The 27,503-nt window shown below is 37.1% G+C and overlaps 2 protein-coding genes and 1 long non-coding RNA gene across 3 annotated transcripts; 1 reads left to right on the top strand and 2 right to left on the bottom strand.

Annotated features, from left to right (window-relative positions):
• Positions 1–10,097: 10,097 nt before the first annotated feature.
• Positions 10,098–13,481, bottom strand: LOC135769363 (extracellular calcium-sensing receptor-like). Its single transcript, XM_065278693.2, has 6 exons — positions 13,273–13,481; positions 12,734–13,022; positions 11,895–12,650; positions 11,588–11,815; positions 11,173–11,296; positions 10,098–11,011 (listed from the first exon to the last, which is right to left on the bottom strand). The coding sequence occupies exons 1-6, from the start codon at positions 13,479–13,481 to the stop codon at positions 10,098–10,100; spliced, it is 2,520 nt and encodes an 839-aa protein (XP_065134765.2).
• A 2,136-nt stretch (positions 13,482–15,617) lies between these two features.
• On the bottom strand, positions 15,618–26,118 carry LOC135773981 (extracellular calcium-sensing receptor-like). The gene is made up of 8 exons (XM_065283913.1): positions 25,916–26,118; positions 25,459–25,724; positions 21,923–21,945; positions 21,086–21,841; positions 20,754–20,981; positions 17,214–17,337; positions 16,945–17,067; positions 15,618–16,414 (listed from the first exon to the last, which is right to left on the bottom strand). The coding sequence occupies exons 1-8, from the start codon at positions 26,116–26,118 to the stop codon at positions 15,618–15,620; spliced, it is 2,520 nt and encodes an 839-aa protein (XP_065139985.1).
• LOC135773411 (uncharacterized) lies at positions 21,949–25,023 on the top strand. Its single transcript, XR_010543515.2, has 3 exons — positions 21,949–23,102; positions 23,229–23,376; positions 24,094–25,023. It is a non-coding gene; the product is annotated as an uncharacterized lncRNA (long non-coding RNA).
• Positions 26,119–27,503: the final 1,385 nt, after the last annotated feature.

Here is a 27,503-nt window from a genome sequence, read left to right as displayed (position 1 = left end):
TGCATGTCAGTGCGAACAACAATGCAGAAATACGAATAAAATCCAACACGTAGCCTAAGGCGTGGAGGCTATGGCATAGGTCCTAAGCAGAAGTAAAATGAGCCCTTTGATTGACATGCTGCTGGTACAGTATGACAGCTTCCGGTGGCGCAGCTCTGTAGCGACACAGGCTTGTGCTACTGTTTGGGTGAAAGCTTTTCTTGTGATTGTTTTTAGCATAGAAACTTTGATGTTTGAGTCTGGACTGTAAAGTTAATACGGCTAAGTACGATACAAGGCTTGTGCGACTAATACTAACATCGGCTTCGCGACTTGAACAACGGCTTACTGTCTACTACTACTGCTTTTGGCTCTGATCATTGGGAAATGTTTATTTCATGTTACGCAATGGCATCTCTGCTGACGGGCTAGCAAACCACTGCTGCCCTTTGTGATCCTGAGCAATGTGAGCTCATTGGCGGCCAAAATGAAGCCCATGATATCAGGTAACCCTTTCAACAATTTATTTTAAATGTTATAACTGACTCCATCACAGTCGTGAGTTTATTAGATGACTCCACCACAGTCATTCAGAGTGAACGAGCTCTGTGCTATTACAAAGACCTGCTTTGAATATCGTGAGTCTAATCTTATGGTGTTTACAGAGAACTGGCTCCGGACTCGTTACTGGAACTTGATGGATTTATGTTGGTATGCGCAGATCGCTCCATTGAGTCTGGTAAAAAAAGTGGAGGAGGAGTTTGAATGTACATATGTGACAGTTGCACCCCTGATATTCAACTGCTCTGTGTGTCACTCAGGCCTCACTATTTGCCGAGAGAGTTTGGTTGTGTCATCATATGTGTAGTGTACATTCCAACTAGCGGTAACGCAGGTAAAGCTGCCGTGTGTATTGCTGAGTGCGCACATGACTCTTTCTTGGTAATTTTAATCATTTGCAAGCTGGAAACTGTAGTGAAGTGAAGTGAAGTGAGTATTTGCCAATGTATGGTAACCCATACTTGGAATGTGACCTCTGCATTTAACCCATCCAGTGAATAGTGAACACACGCACTGCAAGTCGTGAACACACAAACACCCGGAGCAGTGGGCAGCTATCCCTGCAGCGCCCGGGGAGCAATTAGGGTTAAGGTGCCTTGCTCAAGGGCACCACAGTTGCAACCCGCCGGTCGTGAGCCTCGAACCGGCAACGCTCGGGTTACAAGCCCGGCACTCTAACCACTAGGCTACAACTGCCCCCAATTAGCGGGCTTTGAACAATATGTGCTCTGTTACACCAGGGAAACAAAAATCTTGGACAAATGTTATGGCAGTGTAAGAAATGCATATGTAGCAAAGTCAAAGCCCGCTCTGTCCAATTTGGACCATAATGTTCTACATCTGATCCCTTCTTGTAAGTCTGTTTTAAGACATATAAACCAGAGTAAAAGAGGTTTAATATATGGACAAAAGATTCTATGGAAATACTTAACAGCTGTTTTTTTTGTCCATATTTTATCAATAAGAGCTTAACAAGGCCACTGACACAATAATGATTATATTAACTCTTGTGTAGATAATGTGGTGGAAGAAAAGGATGTGGTTGTCTATCCTAATAACAAGCCATACACACAAGGACATTAAAGAGTGCATAAATAATAAAAAGCTGGCATTTAGGAACAGGGATAAGGTAGGACTTTTAGTGGCACAGAAAGAATTAAAATAGAATTTGAAAAAGCAAAGAAACAGCACAGGCAAGCTATGGAACACATTTTTTATACTTCTAACACAAGAAAACTTTGGGAAACAATGAAAATGGTCACTACCATGAATCCTGCTGAGAAACATATTAAAACATTATACAACCTACAAAAAGCAAATGAGCTAAATGAGTTTAATTTGAGATTTGAAACACAAAATGACTTGAGGAATGTCATAGCATATTACAGTCATTGCCTGATACCAAAGATACCCCCTGGACTGAAGTAGACCTATGTAACGTGCAGCATCTTTTCAGGTGCTTGTGGCACTTGTGCCCAACATTGTACTGTAGCACTTTGCCCAAGACAAATTTTCCTTTTGGGACAAATAAAGTTTAACCTAATCTAACCTAACATGGTCCAGTTTATGGATCCTTTATAGTTTTTATAAAACTTTAAGATTGTTTGTAAAGAAAGCCCCCTTTACATTTTCACCACCGTAGGTCCGGTCCAACAATTATGCACGTCATCATATAATATTTAGGTCCAGAAATTGAATAATCAAATAATAGGTGATAGGTGTATATTAGTTTACATTTAAATGTTCTTGTAAATTTAATAAATCTGTCAAATCTGTAATTTTCTCTAAGTAACAATAATACCACTGCAATGTTAATATAGACATGTTTATTTATTATTTCAATTATTTAAGTTAGTTAGTTTATGTTCTCGCCATTACATTTCGCTTTGTATTTAGTGTAGGCCTAAACAAAATGATATAACATTTAGGTGCAAATATGCAGAATAGTAAACCAAAGCTTGAAGCTAAAATGGCAAATATCTCCACAGCTACAGTAAATTTTCCAGGAGAGCTGACATATGATGGGATAAATGTGATCCATACAGCACAGAATATGAGCATACTGAATGTGATGAATTTAGCTTCATTGAAGTTATCAGGAAGCGTCCGAGCCAGAAAAGCCAGAATGAAACACAAGAGAGCCAGTAGGCCAATATAACCCAACACAGCCCAGAAACCAACAGTAGAGCCCAGACTGCATTCAAGAATGATCTTCTCCTTATAATATTTTATATTTTTATATGGGAAGGGAGGAGATATTGTTAGCCAAAGCACACAGATAAGAACTTGTATAAGTGTAAAGGCAAAAACACTGAGTCTCTGTTGTACAGGCCCAAACCATTTCATGACATTACTTCCTGGAAGTGTGGCCTTGAATGCCATTAACACCACTATTGTTTTCCCCAGAACACAGGAGATACAGAGGACAAAAGTGATCCCAAACACTGTGTGACGCAACATACAGGACCACTCAGTGGGGCGACCAATGAAAGTAAGTGAACAGAGAAAACACAAAGTCAATGAGAAGAGCAACAGGAAGCTCAGCTCTGAGTTGTTGGCTTTTACTATGGGAGTGTCCTTCTTACTGTAAAACAGGATGGCCACCAGTACAGTTATTCCTACTCCAAACAGAGAGAAAAAGACTAACACTATACCCATAACTTCTGTGAATGACAGAAACTCTACAGCCTTTAACACACATTCAGTGTTCTCAGTATTAGACCAGTATTCCCCTGGACACTGCTGGCAGTTATTTGAATCTGGAAAGAAAGTTGTGATCACTGTAGTTAGAGACAAAAAATTTGTTTCATTTATGAACACCTTTGCTAAGAAACTGCATCCTGAACAGTAAAAGGAAAACACAGTAAGAGCAACTAACCAATTTTCTTTGGATCTTTGATCTGGTCTGAAGTTTACCTGTCTCATTACTGATCTCTCCATCTTTTTCGCACCCTTCTTTTTCTTTGCACTTCAGCAGACTGTGTAGTGCATGAGCCACAGCATACACTGCTTTATAGACATTGCTTGAATATCTTTGTTCAGGCACATCTTCATTGTAATTGTTTAACACAAATAGATCCTGATATCTTCTGCAATTTAATTCCGCTGGAGAAGAATTTCCATTGTTGTGTGAGCATGGAAAAGCTGTTTCCCAGAATGATTTTATAACATAATCTCCAAACCCTTCAACATTGATTTTTCTCACTGCAAACCCCAGTGCTCCTCCCAGCACATGAAAAGTATTTGGAGTGATATAATTTTTAGCAGTTATCCAAGCTTCTGCACCAATCATTTGGAAGCCTGTAATATTTTGATTATTTAACTGCTCTATTAGAAATCCCATATCCAGAAATGAAATAAAGGCAACAATGACTCTTGCAGTGCTTTGTTTTATGATGTTTACAACTTTCTTTATTTTTTCAGACTCAGTTCTGTAAAATTTCACAGAGTACTCGACACAAATCCCCTCCTCCTGTGCTGTCTGCAAAAATTTTGCCATTCCATTGTTTCCATAATCATTGTCACTGTTCACAGCTCCAACCCAAGTCCAGCCAAAGTGTTTGACTAAGCGTGCAAGTGCTCTGCTCTGGTGATAATCGCTAGCAATAGTCCGAAAAAAAGAGGGGAATTCATTCCTATTACTAAGACATTCGCATGTGGCTAAGGGACTTATCTGGGAAAAGAAACACAGGAAACATTAAAACAGTTATTAGTGTTGGAATTGTGTTAAACATTTACTGTTATTGTCTCTTACCACTGGAATTTTAAAAGGTCCTGTGGTTCTGGACAAAATGACTGTAGTGGAAGACTCTGTATCTCCTATGATAGCATGTATATGAGACTGTCTATTGCATCTGTCTCCTGCTGCAAACTCCTGACCGTTCATCACTGCCATAGTTGCACTCATAGATGACAGTCTTGATCCACAGGTGTCAAAGATTTTGTAGCCAATAGAAACATTGGGAAGCAAAGTTTCACTTCTGTTAATCTCATCAATTGCAAAGGTCATGATTTGAGCCATTCGGAAATCTCTAAGATTCACACTGTGAGGACATAAATCCAGTAGGGGAGATTAAAAATATTTAAAATACAAACATTTTTCAAAAAGATTTCAAACAGACATGTATATTATTCCATTTGTCATTTGTCATGACAGTTTACTTTTACAAAATTAATGTATAAATATTATATATTACCATTAAAATTTTGTTAATTAATATATATATATATATATATATATATATATATATATATATATATATATACATACATACACACACACACCTTTATAACAATGTAACAAACCTGGAGCATGATATAAGATGAGGTTTTTGTGTAAACTCAAATGAAGGTAATTTTTCATCTCTGTGGATTGCAAAAAGTCCTCCAATAGTTATGTCTCCATCCTTGGATAGCAGTGGGTACTTAGGATCGCCCATTATTTGGCAAAGACTGTTTTCTGCCTTTGCATTAAACTGATGGAAAATCAGTGTGAAAAGAAAGACAAGCATTATCCTAATAAATCAACTCAGTTATGGCTACCAAATGCAGCTGACACGATACAGCATATGTATTTTATAGACAAATTATTATGGATGAGTGATTGAGAATGTAGCCAATGGCATTACAGGGCAGGACATGAGCTGGATTGCATAATGTTTTTCACTTTGTAGAGTATCACAGTTAGGAAAGATGTTGTGGTAACGTTTCTCCTGTATGGGTTTTGCTCTTAATAATGAAGAACACACAGGCATGGTCCAATGTTCTTCCATACCATACTCCACTGATAGGATTACTCCCACTGGAGCTACAGGCTGCAGGCCTTTTTAGTTGCTGGACCTAGAGATGCATTTCTCCCACCATGTTCAAAGGGGTCTAATATTATTTAAAGCAAACATTGCAACATTGTTGGTAGTCTAGGCCACCTTGTATCAATATCAATTTATCAAAGAGCCCTCTTGGTGCAAAAAGACCTGGGCCCGTATTCTAAATGTGTCATGAATCCTCTCAGAGAAATAAATCGTAAGCTCTGTCAAGGGTTGCGTGCTAAAGATGTTATCATAGTTTGGAATGCAAATGTTATCAAGGATCTGAGAAAATCACTTTGTTACTTTCACCCCGGTTCTCCCCTAAATTTACTTTAAAGGGGACATATTATGAAAATCTGACCTTTTCATTGTTTAACCTCTCGACGCGCACTAGCTCGCGGACGGAAAGACGTCAGTTTTTTTTAATGCTGCTAACAATATATATATATATATATATATATATATATATATAGCCTACTGTGTACAAACAACAACAATAATAATAACACTACTATACATCGTTTAAAAGGTCTAAGGGTTTAGCATCAGTGTATGGTGTCCGTTTTGAGATTAAATTGCTCTAGCATCATAAATATTGTATTTTATTACAGAAGTCCAGATAACAACATGCATAATATAAACTGACTCCTTACCTTTGTGCTGGTATAAGGAACGCGAATCGAATCCAGTCTGTTTCAGATGTGTGAATAACCCATAAAAACTCTCCAACAAAGTACATCCAATGACCATTTTTGTCCACAAATGCGTATAATCCGTGAAATATGGATATATTTTTCCATTATTGTTTACATCAGATTTCAGATGCACGTCTTGTAATAGATTATAATATACAATCTGAGGACTATTTACATTGTAACACTTGTATATGAGATCACACTCGCGTTCAAAACCAGCGCTCAAACTTGATTGTACAAGTAGGCGGGAGTATAATACATAATATCCAAACAGCGCTGTCAAATATCGTGACATCATCTGACTCGCGCGTTCCTCCAATGACTTCATGGAAAATATTGATAGACAGAACGTGTAGCCAATTAGAACACGAATTCAACGATCTTTGTGTGAAGCTTTATTTCCTGGTGTGGATACAGCATTTTATACGCTTATATAAGGATAAACAATAAAAAGAACGAACGTGTATGCATGTAAACAAAAGACTTTTATTTTGTGGCTGACTGGCACTTAGAAAAGGCACTAGTCTTACAAAAACTCTTGCAAGAACCTCATTTTTGGGTCTATTGACTTCAAACGTGAAATATAACTTCTTTAGACTTGTGGCTTTGGCCTCATTGCATTTCTAGGTTTCACACATATATTTATCATTAAGATTTTTAGTGTTAAAAAAGATGTTATGCAAAAAATGTTTTATTACAATGTACTTCAGCCTCTCTAACTTTTTAAATTTTTATCTTAAAATAATTTCGAAACATAGAAGACACTTTGAGCTTCATTTTCCATCTACTGATACCACAGTTATGCTTATACTATAAATGGTATAGTGAAAACAGCCCTTTTAGTGAAAGTAGGTATTTTCATGGTTTCGGGCCAGAATGGGGGTGCTTTTCAAGAGGTTAAGTGCTATAATTGGGTCCCCAGTGCTTCTATCCACCTAGAAAATGTGAATAAGATCAACCCAGTAACTTAGTTTTGGTAAACCATTCTCTTCAAGCATGTGAAAAATAGGTCATTGAAATTTGGCTCCACTTGTGATGTCAGAAGGTGCTAATAGTGCTCCTTAATCTGCACTATCCAACCACAGCAATGCTATTTAGTGCAGAGATCATCTTATTTGCATTTAAAAGGACACACTCAAAAATGTCACATTTTTGCTCACATCTACAAAGTGTCAATTTTAACATGCTATAAAAATTATCTAGATGGTATTTTGAGCTAGCCTGGCTCCGCCCTCCTACGTGCTTTCGCTTAATTTTCATTTCGCTTCACTACTACGTCTGGGATTGCTCTGTAGAGTTTCGTTTTCTCGTGCAAAAATCTGCAGGTCCAATCAGCGAACAGAGGGGGGTGGCTAAGAACGATGACGTTGAGGTCGTGCGTCAGTTTGAGTTGTAGTTCAATAATGGCAGCGGAGAAAGACGTGAGAAAAGCTATTCGGTCCGTTGTTGCAAAACTGACGAATATACAGAAGTTAAAGCCAGAGCAAGAACCAGGTTTGCTAAGTGTTGTTTGTCTGATTATTCGGACTTGTTGTTTCCGGACGGTTTCGGCGCATGATATACGTCACGACCACGCGTTAGCGATCGCCTATGGCAGATCCTGAGTGACTCTGGGCAGATCCAATAGTTTTAAACTTCAACAGAGGACCCTCCTTAACGGAAGTAACGCTTTGCAATGGAGCGTGGCCAGACTCTCTGTACAAATTAAATGAATGTACAAGAGACAGGTTGGACCAGGCTAATTTTGAGCTAGAACTTCACATATGTATTCTGGGGACATCAAAGATTTATTTGACATCCTAAAAAAGTATTGTGTGTCCCCTTTAATGGTAAAAATTTAAGAAACAAACAGGATAATTTAATATCACACACATCAGGTTAACCAAACGAGAATGGACAAACAGTGGACGTATCCAAAATCTCGAAATGCTGCCTTCGGAGTAGCAATTGAAGGCAAGAAGGTACCAAGGCATGTCTGAATACAATATTTGCTTACTGTCTCCTAAGAAACCTTCATCCTCTTGTCTCATAATTCTTTGTGTGTGTGTGTGTGTGTGTGTGTGTGTGTGTGTGTGTGTGTGTGTACCTGGTAATTATCACGTTGTGGGGACCAATTGTCCCCACAAAGATAGGAATACCAGTGTTTTTGCGACCTTGTGGGGACATTTTGATGTCCCCATGAGGAAACAAGCTTATAAATCAAACAAGATGATGTTTATTGAAAATCTAAGGTTCAAGAAAGGTTTTTGTGATGGTTGGGGTTAGGGAATGGGGCAGGTTAGGGGAATAGAATATACAGTTTGTATGGTATAAAATGCATTACGTCTATGGAATGTCCCCACAAAACATGGAAACCAGAATGTGTGTGTGTGTGTGTGTGTGTGTGTGTGTGTGTGTGTGTGCAGGAAATGTGATTGGTTGAGCCTGGTCAAGTTCGAAAAAATGAAATGGCAGCCAAGAAAGGGACTGGATCACAAATTTTGTGTAGATCAATTATATTTTCACTTTTCACACCTTTTAATTTGCAGTTTTCCAATATGGGATTAGTTATCACAAATGCGCTCTCTGTTTCAAACAGAATACCATTACACTGCCTACGAAGGTTGCAACTTTAACAAAATTAACAAATTCACCATCAAATTCACTTCATTCGTGATAAATAAAAGGAAACACAGTGCACACGTCACTACAGCAAGCAGGTGTCTGACTTGAGGGCTCCATCTTCAACTCCTCCCTCGACTGCAAGCAGCAAACCTCGCCGATTAGTCTGTGCAGCGCCGCATGAACTCAAATAGACGGTTTCAGCAGTAACAACATAAAACGCTTTCATAGAACAAACGTAACTTCCGGTAAACTCCACAAAGAATCAATAACAAAAGAGTTCTTTTAGAGTAGTTTATTTCTGATAACAAGCAAAATAAACAATAAGTACATTATCTTAGTTCAAATCATAGCTAAAGAGTATCAAAAACTACACTAAGTTTACGTTACTGTGTAAAATGTGTACTTTATAATGAATACAATCTAAACTACAGAACTGCCAAGCCTCCCTTCACATAGTGGTGATCCATGATTGGCGTCTCTCCTCGTCTTAAGGAAACCAAAGCATTTGTTATTTTCAACGAGGTATTTGTTCCAGAGTTCAGTTTAGCCACTAGGCAGAAGATTAAACAAACAGAAACCAGAAGTTATGTTCAGCCCAGACACATAACCACAACAACGCACATGCTTCCGATGAAACCGCCTATTTCCTCATGATGCAGCATGGCAACAAGTCAGCTGCCTTTGGACGTTGCCCATTTAAGGAAACAAGAGTGCTTGAATAGGCTAAAGAGGATGAGGGTGATAGCTGGAAGGTTAGGATAATTGTAAACACTTAACAATTGAGGGAGGTTGCAGGATGATGGGAGATATAGTCCAGATGAAGGCAAATGGAGCTTAATGGGGAAACAGGCAGGGTACCATGACAAAATAAATCACAGAACCATATTTAGTGTGTCTGTAGCTAAATGAGACAGTATGCTGGGTTGTTCCGCTTTACAGAAGTATGTCCCAGTTTGTCCATACTCTAATGCTTTGCACTCAAAAGTATCTACTTTGCCAACAGAAAAACAACATTTCAGGAGACAGAACAAAGAACACACCCCATCCCCAAACATGCGTAAAGATTGTAATACAGAAACACCAGACTGTCCCAAAAAATATAAGAACTGTTCCATATCTAAGAAGATTTTGGGATAGCCCTCTTTCAAGGCCTCACCTACTCTTTTGTGTATGCTTGTTTTCGTGTCGCTTTGGATTAAATGGTCTGCCAAATATATAAATGTAAATATAAATGTAACATCCAAACCAGTAATGAGAGGTCTGGCTCATTACTGTAAAAATCAGATTTAGTGGTTCTTTTACTTGTCATAGGGGCCCTCTCATTTTGGGTGGTAATAATAATTTTATGTGTACAAATTCAGTTTAATATAACCTTGAAACAGCTTATTAATATATATATATATATATATATATATATATATACATATACATTTTAATGTAATTGTATTTCTCAGTAGGACTTAATTTGTGTTTTTCCCAACAAATTTTCTTTTGTATTTTGTTCAGGCCTAAAAAGTATTATGTAACATTTGGGTGTAAATAAGCAGAAAAGTAAACCAAAACTTGATGCTAAAATGGCAAATATCTCCACAGCTACAGTAAATTTTCCAGGTGAACTGACATACGATGGGATAAATGTGATCCATACAGCACAGAATATGAGCATACTGAATGTGATGAATTTAGCTTCATTGAAGTTATCAGGAAGCGTCCGAGCCAGAAAGGCCAAAATAAAGCACAAGACGGCCAGTAGGCCAATATAACCCAACACAGCCCAGAAACCTATAGTAGAACCCAGACTGCATTCAAGAATGATCTTCTCCTTATAATGTTTCATATTTTTATAGGGGAAAGGAGGAGATATTGTTAGCCAAAGCACACAGATAAGAACTTGTATAAGTGTAAAGGCAAAAACACTGAGTCTCTGTTGTACAGGCCCAAACCATTTCATGACATTACTTCCTGGAAGTGTGGCCTTGAATGCCATTAACACCACTATTGTTTTCCCCAGGACACAGGAGATACAGAGGACAAAAGTGATCCCAAACGCTGTGTGACGCAACATACAGGACCACTCAGTGGGGCGACCAATAAAAGTAAGTGAACAGAGAAAACACAAAGTCAATGAGAAGAGCAACAGGAAGCTCAGCTCCGAGTTGTTGGCTTTTACTATGGGAGTGTCCTTCTTACTGTAAAACAGGATGGCCACCAGTAAAGTTATTCCTACTCCAAACAGAGAGAAAAAGACTAACACTATACCCATAACTTCTGTGAATGACAGAAACTCTACAGTCTTTAACACACATTCAGTGTTCTCAGTATTAGACCAGTATTCCCCTGGACACTGCTGGCAGTTATTTGAATCTGGAAGGGAAGTTTTGATCACTGTAGTTAGAGACAACAGTATTGTTTTTGTTATTTATGAACACCTTTGTTAAGAAACTGCATCCTGAACAATAAAAGGAAAACACAAAAAGAGCAACTAGCCAGTTTTCTTTGGATCTTTGATCTGGTCTGAAGTTTACCTGTCTCATTACTGATTTCTCCATCTGCACATGTAATACAGTCATAACAGCAGACAGGTCTTCCTTTCTGTGCAGCCTTCCTAGTGCCTGGTGGACAACTCTCACTGCATACAGACCTTGGCTTCTACATGAAAAACATAATTTAACATAAATGTTTACAGACTCTGAGGAATGATGATATGTCAATATTTGTAGGACAAGAAATTTCATCTTTGAAATATTACTGGTGTTGTTTTGGAAAACCAGTTTTCTGTTCTGTCTATTTAAATTGTTTTGATCCCAGAAATGGAGTATAGATTGCTGATCTTTATTTTTTTTTACGAAGATATCATTGCTCTTGATACAGTTTTTAATGCAGTTTTATAAATTTGGCATTTTCTACGTGAGTTAAAATAAACAGACTTTTGTTAATTACCTCTTGTTGTTCTCCAGCCCAGATTATGTTTTCAGTGTTAAGTACAAAGCGCTGGTCAGGGGGCAGTGAGGCATCATAGTAACCCACTGCTTTAAATTGAATTGATCCATCTGAGTCTTGTTGCCAGTTTAAGAGTTCATACTGGGGTAAAGTTTCACCAGTACTGTTAAACCACACATGATCTCCTGTCTTTACAGTGAAATTGACCTTTTTTAGAGCCTCAACCACCTAGTGAAGAGACAGATTCAGAACATTATAACAATATAAGCAGTATAAGACACCTAAGGTTACCCCACATTTTGTTTACCTGCTGTGGTTGTATTGTCAGGTCTCTCTCACAACCTTCTTGTTCTTTGCACTTTAGCAGACTGTGTAGTGCATAAGCCACAGCGTACACTGCTTTGTAGACATTACTTGAATATCTTTGCTCAGGCACATCTCCATTGTAATTTTTTAGTACAAGTAAATCCTGGTGTTGGGTGCAGTTTATTTCATATAGAGATAATTTCTCATCTGTCTGTGAGCACTGAAAAGCTGTGTCCCAAAATGCTTTCATTACATAATTTGCAAACCCTTCAATGTTGACTTTTCGCACTGCAAAGCCCAGTGACCCTCTCATCACTCGAAAACTGTTTGGAGTAATGAAATTTTTTGCAGTTATCCAAGCTTCTGAACCAATCATTTGGATGCCTGTTATGTTCTGAATACTCAGTTGCTCAATTAGTAATCCCATATCAAGAAACGAAACAAATGCAACAATCACTTTAGCAGTGCCTTGTTTTATAATATCTACTACTTTTTTAATTTTCTCAGGCTCTGTCCGGTAAAATCTTTCAGAGTACTCTACACAAATCCCCTCCTCCTGTGCTATTTTTAGAAATGTGGCCATTCCATAGTTTCCATAATCATTGTCACTGTTCACAGCTCCAACCCAAGTCCAGCCAAAGTGTTTGACTATGTATGCAAGAGCTTCACTGTAGTGATAATCACTAGCAATAGTCCTAAAGAAAGAGGGGAAATCTTTCCTATTACTGAGACACTCACATGCAGCTAATGGACTTATCTGAAAAAGCAAAGACAGTAAAAATAAACAAAGAGTGATATGTCTGATAATTGGATCAAAGATTTTGTGACCTTGTTTCTTACCACTGGAATTTTAAAAGGTCCTGTGGTTCTGGACAAAATCACTGTGGTGGAAGACTCTGTATCTCCTATAATAGCATGTATAGGAGGCTGTCCATTGCATCTGTTTCCAGCTGCAAACTCCCGACCATTCATCACTGCCATAGTTGCACTCATAGACGACATTCTTGATCCACAGGTATCATAGATTTTGTAGCCAATAGAAACATTTGGAAGTAAAGTTTCACTTCTGTTAATCTCCTCAGTGGCAAAAGCCATGATTTGAGCCATCCGGAAATCTCTTAAATTTACACTGTAAAGACACATCAGTAGGCAAAATGACAAATAGAGTATACAAATAAATAAGGCGGAAAGAGTAAACAGTTTGTTTTGATATTTTGAAATGTCATGTATTACACATAAAATTAACAAACCATATTTTAGAGTTTTTACGTAAAAATAAATAAATAAATGTGTAACTTAGATAAAGTGTATTTATCAAAGAAAGTTTGTATTAAATACATTATTTGCTCTGTCTTCCAATAATTCCTGGTGTAACCAACCTGGAGCAATACAGAAGCTGGGGTTTTTGTTTGAACTCAAATGAAGATAATGTTTCTTGTTTGTGTATTGCAAACAGTCCTCCAATAGTTATGTCTCCATCCTTAGACAGCAGCGGGTATTTAGGGTCCCCCATCATTTGGCAAAGTGTGTTTTCTGCTGTTGCATGAAAATGATGGAAAAGCAGGAGTTTGCAAAAAAAGATAAGCATGCCAAAGACTGAGCTCAACTGCAGCTCCTAAACGCAATTGACCTGATACAATGTTTGCACTTATATAGATGTAATTAATATGGATGAATGATTAAGAATGTAGCCAATGACCTCACAGGGCAGGGCATGTTTTTTCTCTATGTGCTATGTCAAAGTTATGTAACAGATCTAAGGCTCTACGTCTCTGCTTTGATCGCTTTAACTTTAGACACCTGCATCAGAAACTCAAAAAAAATTATAATAATTGAAGCTACACTTCCAAACATCCATCCATTTGTCTTCATTAGACTAACTGCAATTGTTAAAATGTGCAGAATCTAATATCACATTTGCTCTATAGTCTCTCTCTAGATGTAATTTTGAAATACTTGAAACCTAACCCTGCAAACCCTTTTCCACATGCAGACACCAAGAAATGCAAGACGAGTAAGGGTTTAGAACAATGCATGTTGCACAGTATGCTTGGCATGGCTTCTCCCTACAGTTTACAATAGTTTTCTCAGATTAGGAATAATAATAGGAAAAATACAAATAAGTAATAAGAAAGAAAATTTGAAAGAAATCTTAAATTAAACAGAATAATCGTAAACTTCTAGGAGTTCAGATGCAAAACCCTCTAAGTGCGTCTAACATGGTTTCTTGTAAATTAGCATCTCTTATCAGGCTCTAATCATTAGGTACAGTCATTTTACTTTAATGGCAATGAAAATTTTGGTTACACTTTAATTTAAATGCGTTACTGTATTACATTGTAATTATATATTTAAGTACTAAGTAATAATCATCAACAACATGTACTTACTGTAGGGTTGGGGTTAGGATAAGGGTTTAGGATTAGTTGCATGTAATTATGCATAATTAACTGTTATTACTATAATAATAACCTGTGTAACAAAGACACCGTAATATAAAGTGTTAATATTTGTCAGTAATTAAAATACCTTATTTCCAATTTAGTAATTTCATTAGTATTTAATGTTCTTATTTTTATGAAAACCTCTGACTCATTCAAAAAGCACGGGTCTCATTTACTGTCTAAGTCTGTGTCTCAATTTATCCAACTATGATAAGTTGTGAGAATGTGTTAAAGCATTATTAACGCATTAATTTTTACAAATTAATTAATTCACATATTATTGTGGTTATAACAAACAATAATATGAAATACACCATAAAACTGTAAATAATTAACAGTTGGGTCAACTTAAAAATAATGACTCAAAGTCAAACTTTTTTACAGTGTAGTGCTCCTGTTGGCAGAGGAAACGATCATAAGTTCAAACCCATAAATATACTTATAAAAATGTATACCTTGTAATGCAGTGTTAGTTACTTTGGATTAACAAATGTGTCTGACAAATGTATAAATTTAAAATTATAGATATTTATAGTGACAGGTTTGCAACTGTGCATTACGTGTAGTGGGAGCATTAACAGTCTTACTGGCAATATGTACATTTGTGCAGATATTGTTACATATGGGTGGAGACGCAGAAGACAAGAGATATAAAATAACAGATTTATAGACATTATAGATGATTATACACGATAGTCACACAACACAGGTAACATTCGACAATAACAGACAACAATGGGGAGAACAGACATATACAGAGTATATATAGACATGATGATGATAATTGATGGCAGTTAAGCATAATTACAAACACAGTTCAGGTGAAGGAGTGAAGATGATGATGGGAGATGTAGTCCAGATAGGGAAAAATGACAACAAAACAGATGAGGATGTAACAAATATGAACTCTGCCTTTTTTTTTTAAATAGCCCATAGCGTTTTCTTTATGGCGTATTGCAGCAAAGTCACAATTGACAGCTTGTAAGAGACAAAGTTGTATAAAATTACATTTTTAATTTTCTCATTTCAGGTGCTTGTGAATTCAGGCAAAGGTTTCGACCAATTTAGGTGACAGGACGCTTGACTGGACAGGAATTTTGACAAGAAACTGAAGTTTAGGATGTCATTAAAATTCTAGACTTTTTAGCGTACATGATAAACTGACTTGAAAAACTGCATAAATATCTGTATGCTTAATTCTGATTGGTCATTCAGATTTTTTTTCAATAAATAAATAATAATAATCATTGCAAGGTAAAAGTTTTCATATTATTTATTTTTCAGTAGGACTTAGTTTGTGTTTTTCCCATCAAATGTTGCTTTGTATTTTGTTCAGGCTTAAACAGAATGATATAACATTTAGGTGCAAATATGCAGAATAGTAAACCAAAGCTTGATGCTAAAATGGCAAATATCTCCACAGCTACAGTAAATTTTCCAGGAGAACTGACATAAGCTGGGATAAATGTGATCCATACAGCACAGAATATGAGCATACTGAATGTGATGAATTTAGCTTCATTGAAGTTATCAGGCAGCGTCCGAGCCAGAAAAGCCAAAATGAAGCACAAGAGAGCCAGTAGGCCAATATAACCCAACACAGCCCAGAAACCTACAGTAGAGCCCAGACTGCATTCAAGAATGATCTTCTCCTTATAATGTTTCATATTTTTATAGGGGAAAGGAGGAGATATTGTTAGCCAAAGCACACAGATAAGAACTTGTATAAGAGTAAAGGCAAAAACACTGAGTCTCTGTTGTGCAGGCCCAAACCATTTCATGACATTACTTCCTGGAAGTGTGGCCTTAAATGCCATTAACACCACTATTGTTTTCCCTAGAACACAAGAGATACAGAGGACAAAAGTGATCCCAAACGCTGTGTGACGCAACATACAGGACCATTCAGTGGGGCGACCAATGAAAGTAAGTGAACAGAGAAAACACAAAGTCAATGAGAAGAGCAACAGGAAGCTCAGCTCTGAGTTGTTGGCTTTTACTATAGGAGTGTCTTTCTGACTGTAAAACAGGATGGCCACCAGTACAGTTATTCCTACTCCAAACAGAGAGAAACAGACTATGGCTGCAGTCACACCAAAAGCGCTTTAAACGCTTGCAAACGCAAGGCGCGACGCACTGCCTTTTTAAAAAAAAGAGCAGTGCGACGCGGCTTTTCATATTGCTAAGCAACCACCGAGTCAGCTGTCTTGTCAATCAAATATTGAAACGTGAGCGCTCTTTTGCTGTTAACTGTCATATTAGCAGAAACTTTAAAAAGAGGACGCTTGCTCTGACCTTGTTTGAGGATGAGAGGTGCACAAACACAGGAGAGAGTGAGCGAGTGGTGTCCGGTTCTTCAAAGCAACTGTTAACTTCCCTCACCACAACGTAAGGCCCGCCTCTCCCCTCATTCGATTGGACAATGGAAAGACACGAATGACGTCAGGCGCTTCTCCGCTCTCAGCGCTCCTTCATAAACGCGTGCGCGGCAGGCGGCAAAAAACCGCAAGGCGCTCGGCGCGCATAAACAGCGCGCAAACGCGCCCTGCCCATAGAATATCATTCAAAAAAGGCGCCTGCAACTGCCATAAACGCTATTGGTGTGACTGGCCCCTAACACTATACCCATAACTTCTGTGAATGACAGAAACTCTACAGCCTTTAACACACATTCAGTGTTCTCAGTATTAGACCAGTATTCCCCTGGACACTGCTGGCAGTTATTTGAATCTGGAAAGGAAGGTTTAGTTAGAGACAAAGTTGTTTTTAATTACGAACTTCTTTGTTGAGAAACTGCATCCAGAATAGTAAAAGGAAAACACAAAAAAAGCAACTAGCCATTTTTCTCTGGATCTTTGATCTGGTCTGAAGTTTACCTGTCTCATTACTGATTTCTCCATCTGCACATGTAATACAGTCATAACAGCAGACAGGTCTTCCTTTCTGTGTAGCCTTCCTTGTGCCAGGAGGACAACTCTCACTGCACACAGACCTTGGCCTCTACATGGAAAATATACATTATATGTAAACTTCTTTGTTTTATTCTAATGATATAAATTTGAGAAAGAAGAAAATTAAAAGCAGTTACTCATATATCCACTTTGTAAAGTACTCTCTTTTTGTTCAAAATCTATTAAGAGTATTTCAGTGCTTTCGCCTTCTTGTTAAAACTTGTTGGTGTCCCCAGAGTGCATATTTGAAGTTTTAGCTCAAAATACCATATAGATAATTTATTATAGCATGTTAAAATTGCCACTTTGTAGGTGTGAGCAAAAATTTGCCATTTTGGGTGTGTTCTTTTAAATGCAAATGCTGATCTCTGCACTAAATGGCAGTGCTGTGGTTGAATAGTGCAGATTAAGGGGTGTTATTATTCCCTTCTGACATCACAAGGGGAGCCAAACTTCAATGACTTATTATTTTTCACATACTTGCAAAGAATGGTTTACAAAACAAAACTAAGTTACTGGGTTGATCTTTATCAAATTTTCTAGGTTGATATAATCACCGGGGACCCAATTATAGCACTTAAACATGGAACAAGTCAGATTTTCATTATATGACCGCTTTAAGCATTTTGCTCTTAATTTCGAATACCAGATAATGTCATAGAATTATCCAGAATGTTTTCCCAATATTAGGAATATCTGTAATTAAACATTTATTTGTTATTCTGTTATTCCCATCGGGAATTGATTCATTTGTTTGACTGATTTACAGATGAAATTGAATTGAATTCAAACAGTATATTATACAAATATCACTGGTTTTCTTCCGAGGGAACTCGCACTGTGTCTTGAAGCTATGCTATGGTAACGCTTTCTGAGTGTTTGCATCTGAAGCATGTATGTGAAATCAATCCAATGGTTAAGTGACACATTATGGGCGGGTGACGTGGGAACCAGGAAGCTATAAGAGAGCAACTGGCAATGCCAGCTTCAGCTTTTTGTGGGTCAGTAAGCATGTGTATATGTAAAAGGTCAAAACCTGAGTGGTATCATGTCAAAGTTGGGATAGTCACGAAATTTTTTATTCATTTTTTCGTGGCATTCTCACGGATCTCCGCATATTTCTTCTTTTCCGTGGCATTCTCACGGATTGGTTACTCAACTGCTTTTTCCTATTTTCAAACCATTGTCGTTTTGGTTTAGGGTTAGATTTGGTGTTCACGTTAGTATGTCACTTTAAGTATTGGTTTATACAATTTTTTCTGATGTATTCTTTTATATTTTCTAAACTTTAATCAATTGTCGCCTGGCGTTGGGGTTAGAGTTGGGTTTGGGTAGGGATGTCATTTTATGTAAATCTAACCCTAAACCGAAGCGACAATGGTAAGAAAATAGGACAAAACAGTTGAGTAACCAATCCGTGAGAATGTCACGGAAAAGAAAGTCCGTGGCATATGCGGAGATCCATGAGAATGCCCGGGAAAAATGAGCAAAAAATTCTGTGACTATGCCACGGAAATTCGTGAGATCAGGTTGGTTTTAGAGTGTCCCTCCCAGTGTCCTTGTTTCATTAAGAGCGAGGTCACACATCTTCTCTGTGTTACGGTCAGGTCTTGAAAGGGCTGATTGTGCACACTATGAACTGATGCCACTCTGTACGCTCAGAGCACTTGTCCCGAGAACATGTTAGACAGATGTTTTTCAAAACAAAAACCCTAGCATTGGGGTTTTTATTAAAGGAATAGTCTACTCATTTTCAATATTAAAATATGTTATTACCTTAACTAAGAAGAGTTGATACATCCCTCTATCATCTTAGTGCGTGCACGTAAGCGCTGGAGCGCGCTGCGACACTTCGTTAGCATTTAGCTTAGCCCCATTCATTCAATGGTACCACTCAGAGATAAAGTTAGAAGTGACCAAACACATCAACGTTTTTCCTATTCAAGACGAGTAGTTATACGAGCAAGTTTGGTGGTACAAAATAAAACGTAGCGCTTTTCTAAGCGGATTTAAAAGAGGAACTATATTGTATGGCGGAACCGCACTTTTGGGAGTACTTCAACTCGCCTAAAAAATCCGCTCTCCTTCTCCCTCTCATAATGGGAGAGGGAGGGTGTTACTGCGCCGAGTCAAAGAACTCCCAAAAGTGCTGTTCCGCCATACAATATAATTCCTCTTTTAAATCCGCTTAGAAAAGCGCTACGTTTATTTTGTACCACCAAACTTGCTCGTATAACTACTCGTCTTAAATAGGAAAAACGTTGATGTGTTTGGTCACTTCTAACTTTATCTCTGAGTGGTACCATTGAATGAATGGGGCTAAGCTAAATGCTATCGAAGTGTCGCAGTGCGCCCCAGCGCTTACGTGCAAGCACTAAGATGATAGATGGCTGTATCAACTCTTCTTAGTTAAGGTAATAACATATTTGAATATTGAAAATGAGTAGACTATTCCTTTAAGCTCCATATTCAGCCCATGTTTATATAATGCCACAACTTACTCCAACATTGTGGGGATGGGTGAGCATGGATATTTGTTGATGCCCAGGGTGAAGCAGACGCTAGTGAGCTATCTCTCCCCTGCCACGGCATCATCTTTTAAGTCACCTGCACTCCCCACTAAGCTGGTTAGGATAATGTAGGCTGATTTAAGGTGTGCCCTAAATTTTTTGCTTTTGCTCCTAAAATTTTTAGTCAGGGAGTATAGAGCTCCTAATAACAAAAAGCTAGTTTGGAGCCCTGAATAACTTCTTCTTTCAACTCTTTTAAAATCACAAGGATAACAACAAATGTCCTTTCAATAGAAAATATATACCACCATCTGAACATATTTACAGTACAAACCTTGTCAGTGAACTATGAGGCAAAAAATAATAATAATCGTTAATTAATCATAATCAAAGTCAAATGTTAATTAACAGAAGTTAGCTTCTCTATTAGAAGCCCACATTTTGCCCCCTGACATTTTCGGGTGCCAGTCTGCCATCAACGCCACAATTGGTGTTTCGGGGACAGAGGCTTCCAACTATTGTGTGCCTTGGGTGCAGGACATGCAAGACCCCCCTCGGAGGAGGGAGGCATTAATATTAGGCAGATTGAACCCTGCCAGTTTGATTCAGGGCACCGGGCAAAATTTAAGCAGTATATCAGAGGCCAGTCTCTAAAGTCTGGTCCTCCTTATAGAATATCTGGCAGCATGGAAACTTTTGCCAAATGTGTCTCTGTGGGTTCCACAGCTCTGCTTGAAAAAGGCTACAAAGTTCAGTTTTGCACCCAGCTAATGGGCAATGGGCAGGCTCTTATAAGGGAACGAGAAGTAGCCATTAAAGCCATAAAAATAAGTTTCCTATTCTATCTATTAGACGTGTGCAGAGCGAAGCACTGATCTGATGTTTTTACCCTTCTAGTGCAGTTATCATTGTCCTTTATACAGCTCAAGTATTGTAAATAGTTATTGCCATTTACCTCCAGTTGTCCTCCAGTCCAAATTATGTTTTCAGTTTTAAGTACAAAGCGCTGATCAGGGGGCAGTGAGGCATCATAGTAACCCACTGGTTTAAACTGAATTGATCCATCTGAGTCCTGCTGCCAGTTTACAACTTCATACTGGGCTACTGTGGAACCTGTGCTGTCAAACCACACACGATCTCCAAACTTTACAGTGAAATTTACATTATTCAGAGTTTCAACCACCTATTGAAAACACATTATTTTGCAGTATTATCACATTTTAACACATTGTTACACACAAATACGATTTCCTGTCATCCATGTATCTGTCTAGCTTATTGATTTACCTGCTGTGGCTGTATTGTTGGGCCTTTCTCACAACCTTGTTGTTCTTTGCACTTCAGCAGACTGTGTAGTGCATAAGCCACAGCATACACTGCTTTGTAGATGTTGCTTGAGTACCTTTGCTCAGGCACATCTTTATTGTAATTTCTCAGCACAAGTAGATCCTGATATCTGCTGCAATTCAATTTATATTGAGATGTATTTCCATCTTTCTGTGTGCATGGAAAAGCTGTGTCCCAAAATGCTTTTATTACATAATCTGCTAAACCATCAATATTGATTTTTCTCACTGCAAACCCCAGTGACCCTCCCAGCACACGGAAACTGTTTGGAGCTATCATACTACTTGAAGTCATCCATGCCTCTACCCCAATAATTTGGAGGCTTGTAATGTTCTGAATATTTAACTCCTCAAGTAGACTGTACATCTCAAAACTAGTCATAAATGCAACAAGCACTTTTGCAGTGCTTTGTTTGATTTTTTCTACCACTTTTTTAATTTTTTCTGTCTCGGTTCGCTGGAATTTCTCAGCGTACTCTACACAAATTCCCTCCTCCTGTGCTGTATTTAAAAAAACAGCCATTCCATAGTTTCCATAATCATTGTCACTGTTCACAGCTCCAACCCAAGTCCAGCCAAAGTGTTTAACCATATATGCAAGAGCTCTGCTCTGGTGATAATCACTCGCAATAGTCCTGAAGAAAGAGGGGAAATCTTGTCTATTACTAAGACAATCACATGTGGCTGAAGGACTTATCTGTGAAAGAAAGAACAGGAAATAGGTAAATAGTCACCTGTATGGTTATTTTGTTAAACCTGTTTTGTTATTGTCTCTTACCACTGGAATTTTAAAAGACCCTGCACTGAAAAAAATGGACTTGGTGGGTCTTTGAATTTAAATAAAATAAACATGTATATGCAACACAAAATATTTATATTCCTTGTGTAAACATAATTTAATTGATTATGATGAAAATGTTTTGTTTGAATGTAAAATGAACACATTATTCTCACATTGATTAAAATTGATTGAATTGAATACTTAAAGCAATAAAATTGAGTTTGCACACAAAATGGCACCTCCTAAACAGAAGGTGGCAGTAACGCTCAATAAAAAGGACGTCAATCGCCATAAAGGAAGAATAAACATCGTTTGTTTTGGGCGCCAAAATGAAGACTCAGCAGCAGTCAGTCAGAAGAACTCTCTCAGACGGACACCACGTTATTAAAGTAAGTTCTATTATTTATTTATGTTCACTTTATACGTGATACATCTTCACTAGATAGACAGTTTTTTTACAATATGTAGCCATTGCAATGACTTGTAGTAAAAATGAGTTTGGAGGATGTTGGTGGAGTAAGTTAACGTTACAGTCAGTCAGTCAGTCAGTCAGTCAGTCAGTCAGTAAGTGTAAGGCTCATAAAGAAAAACAGCGTTTTAAAAATGTCAGCTGTATAACGTTATTTCACGTTTGGTAGTTTTATCCGAGTTGAAAACTGTCAGATTTGAGTTGACTTTTGAGGCACTTTTTACTCAGTTGTTCTATGGAAACGGTTCAGGACAAATAAAACGCTAACCAAACGTTATTCTGTCCAGAGTAACGTTATCCATGTAAGTAATTTACCAGATGATATCAACTGACTACATTAATAATGACATTGTATGAAACAAACTGTCTGCTTAATCAGATGAACAGACCCGCGTCAGTTATTCACGAGCAACACTTGATTCAATTAGAAAAAGCTTTTTTTAAATGCCTCGCGTGACGTCTGGTATATTAACTGAAAAAATTGCTTTGAAGTGGCCACACCTTAAAGCTGACGTTTTCAGAAGAGCACCTTGTTTTAAGATCTCATTTTGTCCAAAATTGCGTCCTATGACAGATATAATACTTTTTTCATTATTGCTCTGTGTATATGTGACTTTAATCATTTGAGGTTGTGTGTTGATTTCACCTCTGAATATTTCCTCTTATAGGTCCATCATCCTTGCATGCGCTACACACTCAAAAGCATTGGTAAGTAATTCCTATCACTGTTTTACTGCTGTTAGGAGCTAAATCTTATTTTTGTAACTAATATACATGTATTATTCTTTGACTCGCAGTACTCAAATATACAATGGTTGGTTAATTTGTTTTCAGATAAATGCTGAATTTAAAAGAATCACTACTGTCTTATGTTCCTGCGTGTCACCTGGACCTCTAATCCAAAAACCTGATGGAACTCTTCTATCAGAAAGGAGGACAGCTAGCAAAAAGACTTCAAACAATGAATGATCAAATGACAGAAGTAAGTAATATAGATTCATAGACATAAAAATGTGTAAACATTGTTGGAAGTACAGAAAATGTAGTATGTTTTAGTTACATCTTTTGGCACACGGGTCATTAAACCACCTGGGAAGATTTAAAGGGGTAGTTCACCCAAAAATTAAAATTCTCATCACTTACTCCCTATCATGTTGTTACAAACCTGTATAAATGTCTTTGTTCTGATGAACACTAAGGAAGATATTTTGAGGAATGTTTGTTCCCAAACCAATCATAAGCCCCATTCACTTCCATAGTGGGGAAATATAATACTATGGAAGTGAATGGGGCTCATGAACAGTTTGGTTGCAAACATTCCTCAAAATAAATGTCTTCCTTCGTGTTCATCAGAACAAAGACATTTATACAGGTTTATAACAACATGACAGTGAGAAAATGAGATAATTCACTTTTGCTGTGATTGTCAGGTATGGTAGCACACACTCGAAATGTGGCCTCTTTATTTAACTCATTCCAGTCTAGTAAACGCGCACACACACCTGGAGCAGTGGACAGTGCATCTGCCTTGCTTTGTAACCCATATATTTGTAACCAATTGTAATATGCTGTGGCAATGCACATGGGTCTGTATACTTACATTTATATTTGTTTGCATTGTACTAATTTCCAATGACACTTTTATTGTAACAGTAACTTTTTTTCTGTTTCTTTAACTACATTTGTCTGTTTTGTACAGGGCATGGATGAAGTCAGCATTAGTGTGGTCATTTGAAGACACCACTGTTGGGATTTGTGCTCTCAAACAACATGCTTCTTGTGATGAAGAAGAGGATCTTTGTATAGTCCTGGAAGGCATGAAGGTGTTGCAACATCGTGTCATGTTGTTTGAGCTGATGTATGCCTTAAACCTGAGCTATCCTGATCTCTGCTTTATTTTTGAAGAAATCCAAAAGATTTTAATGGAACTGCATTGAGCGTAACTTTAACGAACCGTTTCTTTCAGTGAAAGGATCAGAAAGACTGCTGCTCATTTATGTTCTTTCTATTTATCTGTTTTAAGTGTTTTTTCTTATTAAAACATTAACAGTTTGCTGCTCAGAGTTGATTTTGGAAATGGTTGTTGTATTTTGTTTTTGTTGAATCTTTGATTATCAGTTTATACAAATGCTGTAGCTCTGACTTTCTGAAGGATTGATATTTTCCAGTTTGTAAATCCATTTAAAAAATAATAGTACTTACTGTTTTGCATGTCTCTTTGGAATGCAGTGTTTGTGCTTTAGCACTTCTAAATCTACTGTGATAGTAACTATTTTAAACATTTGGGTCAGTTTTACAGATGGGGCTTTTTCTAGTCCCAGACTTTTGCAATGCCTTAATTTGAAAACATATTGCACTGACATATCTTGACATATATCAGTGCCATTGTTTTGTCTCAAGATGTACTCCAGTGTTGTTTTTGTAAGGTAGGTTTGTTTGTAAACTTTTTTTGTAAAAAATATCCTAATATAACTAGGGCCTAGTCATGGATTAATCTACAACCTGTTTGGGAAATTGCCCCTTTGTATGTACTGCATGTGCTGATTGTTGTAATAGTTATTGACTGTTGTTGAATTAATGTGTAGTGATTTAAATGAATTGATGATCTGAAAGCAGTGGTTTGCCTCAATATCACTAAACTTAAAACTCTTTGCTTTTTATGCCAATGCCAATGCAAATGTATTTTGTATTTAAAAAAGAAATAAATAACATTTGGATAATTATGGATGATTATTCTGGTGCCAGAAACATAATGAAATTGCTTTAGAGTTACATAATCCCATAATATAAGCATTAAAAAAGCATGTTGGAATTACAGATGAAAATCTAGTCCCCTTACATAATAAAATTACTTAAACATTACAAAATAAATGTGTTATAGTAAAGAGAAATAGCACTTTGAGTCAACATATTTATATTAGACTACTTGAAACAATTAAAATGTTTTGGTCTGACACATAAAAATTAAATGAGGAAAATCATGTTGGTTTAACACAATCGGATTATGTGGGACCGATGTACACATTAAAATTACGTAAATTGAAAGGATTTTTTTTTCAGTGTGTGGTTCTGGACAAAATCACTGAGGCAGAGGACTGTGGTTCCCCTATGATAGCATTTATAAAATACTGTCCATTGCATCTGTCTCCTGCTACAAACTCCTGTCCATTCATTAATGCCATAATTGCACTCATAGAAGACAGTCTTGATCCACAGCTATCATAGATTTTATAACCAATTGAAACATTTGGGAGCAACATATCACTTTTGTTGATCTCATCAATGGCAAAGATCATAGTTTGAGCACCACGAAAATCTTGTAGATTTACACTGTGAAAACATTAAATAGATTTGATAAAAAGCAATTAAAGAAAAATGCATACAGATGGTAAGTTAATACTTCAATACATTTAATACTTAAATATAAAATATGGTTTAATTCTTATAACATCACACCCTCCAGATGTTGCAGTACATGATTTAATAAAACAAATACATTTTTTTCTACTAATGGAACAAACCTGGTGCATGATAGAAACTGAGGTTTTTCTGTGAACTCAAATGAAGGTAATGTTAATTTACTGTGGATTGCAAAAATTGCTCCAATACTTATGTCTCCATCCATTGACAGCAGCGGGTAGTTAGGGTCTCCCATCATTCTGCAAATAGAATATTCAGCATTTACATAGTGGAAAAACAGGAGTGTGTGAAGAACAATAAGCATCCTGTCAACTGCAGCTGCCAAATGCAGTTAACCTAATACAGTATTTGGACCTTTATAGACAATTGGGTGGATGATTATAGAAAAAAAAACTATGACCTCATAGGGCAGGACATGAGCCAGGTCAACAAGTGTTTAGTACACTCTCAGAAATTAAAGGTACAAGAATGTACAAACATTGTCACTGAGGTGATACCTTTTTCAAGAAGTACACGTTTGTACCTAAAAGGTGCATATTGGTACCTCAAAGGTTCAAATCTGTACCTAAATGGTACATAGTAGGTCTTTTTTAAAGGTACCATCCCAGTGACAACTTTTGTACCTTTTTTTTTTTGAGAGTGTAGAGTCTGGCAAGTTTATTAACTGATTTCGTCAAAGTTTTACAATCACATTTAATATTGCAATATGCAGTTATTGCTGTGCAAAAGTTAAATTTGAATGATCTAATAAAGCCTTTGAAATAAGTAAACTCCATTTTTTCCCCTCTTTGTTTAGTGAATTATAAGCCAGGTCCTACCTTAAGCTTGGTAAGGTTAGACCCTGTAATGTGTTGGATTGTAGTTTTTAATGCATTTTATAAGACAGGGTGTACAATTTACAATTTACGCCTGTTTGCCAAATTTCTGAATGATTGGGAGATATCGGGTGGAAATTATTGGTGCTTATGTGGACGTGGCTTGCATAATGTGAGGTAAACGCATATGACAACTACTCACAAGAACCACAAGAACAAATGAGATATGTTTTTGATGTGCCACCATATTTGAACTTACCGCTTTAACTTACTTAACTTACATTCTTAACTTACTTAGATTTTACATTTATAATAATACAAATCATATCACACAAAAATGATTTCAAATCGTAAATAATTTCACAAACAGTCAGAAATGTATCGTTTTGCTTTAGAGGACATATTAATGCTTTAGAGTCATTTGGATTATTTTAATGATAGATGTATGTGGCTTTTGGAGCTTTAGGGCCCTATCATACACCCGGCGCAATGTGTTTTTTGCTAGTTTCAGGTCTGAAAAAGAGGTGTGTTCAGGCACATTGTTGGTACTTTGCTATTTTGAGGCAATTGAAATAGATTTATGGCGAAATATTGTTTTTATTATTTAAAGAGCGCATTAGTGATATGCATCTATAAACGAGACGACAATGCTTGTTTGCCTATTACACACATGGAGAGCACGCAATTGTTTTTAAATATGTAAAAGATTATTATTGAGTCTATTAGACATAAATGAGGACCGATTACGAGACGTTAGAAGACGTAAAGAGCTGCTTCACCTGTAGCCTGGTAAATAATTGAATGTTTTTGCTTTAAACAAATGCAAATTTTGATTTATTGTATATGATGACTTTGTACCTCTAGATATTGTGAG

The sequence above is a fragment of the Paramisgurnus dabryanus genome, chromosome 9 (genome assembly GCF_030506205.2).
Source record: "Paramisgurnus dabryanus chromosome 9, PD_genome_1.1, whole genome shotgun sequence".
Classification (NCBI taxonomy): domain Eukaryota; kingdom Metazoa; phylum Chordata; class Actinopteri; order Cypriniformes; family Cobitidae; genus Paramisgurnus; species Paramisgurnus dabryanus.
The sequence above is the reverse complement of the archived record's forward strand: the minus strand, read 5'-3'. Positions and strand labels throughout refer to the sequence as shown.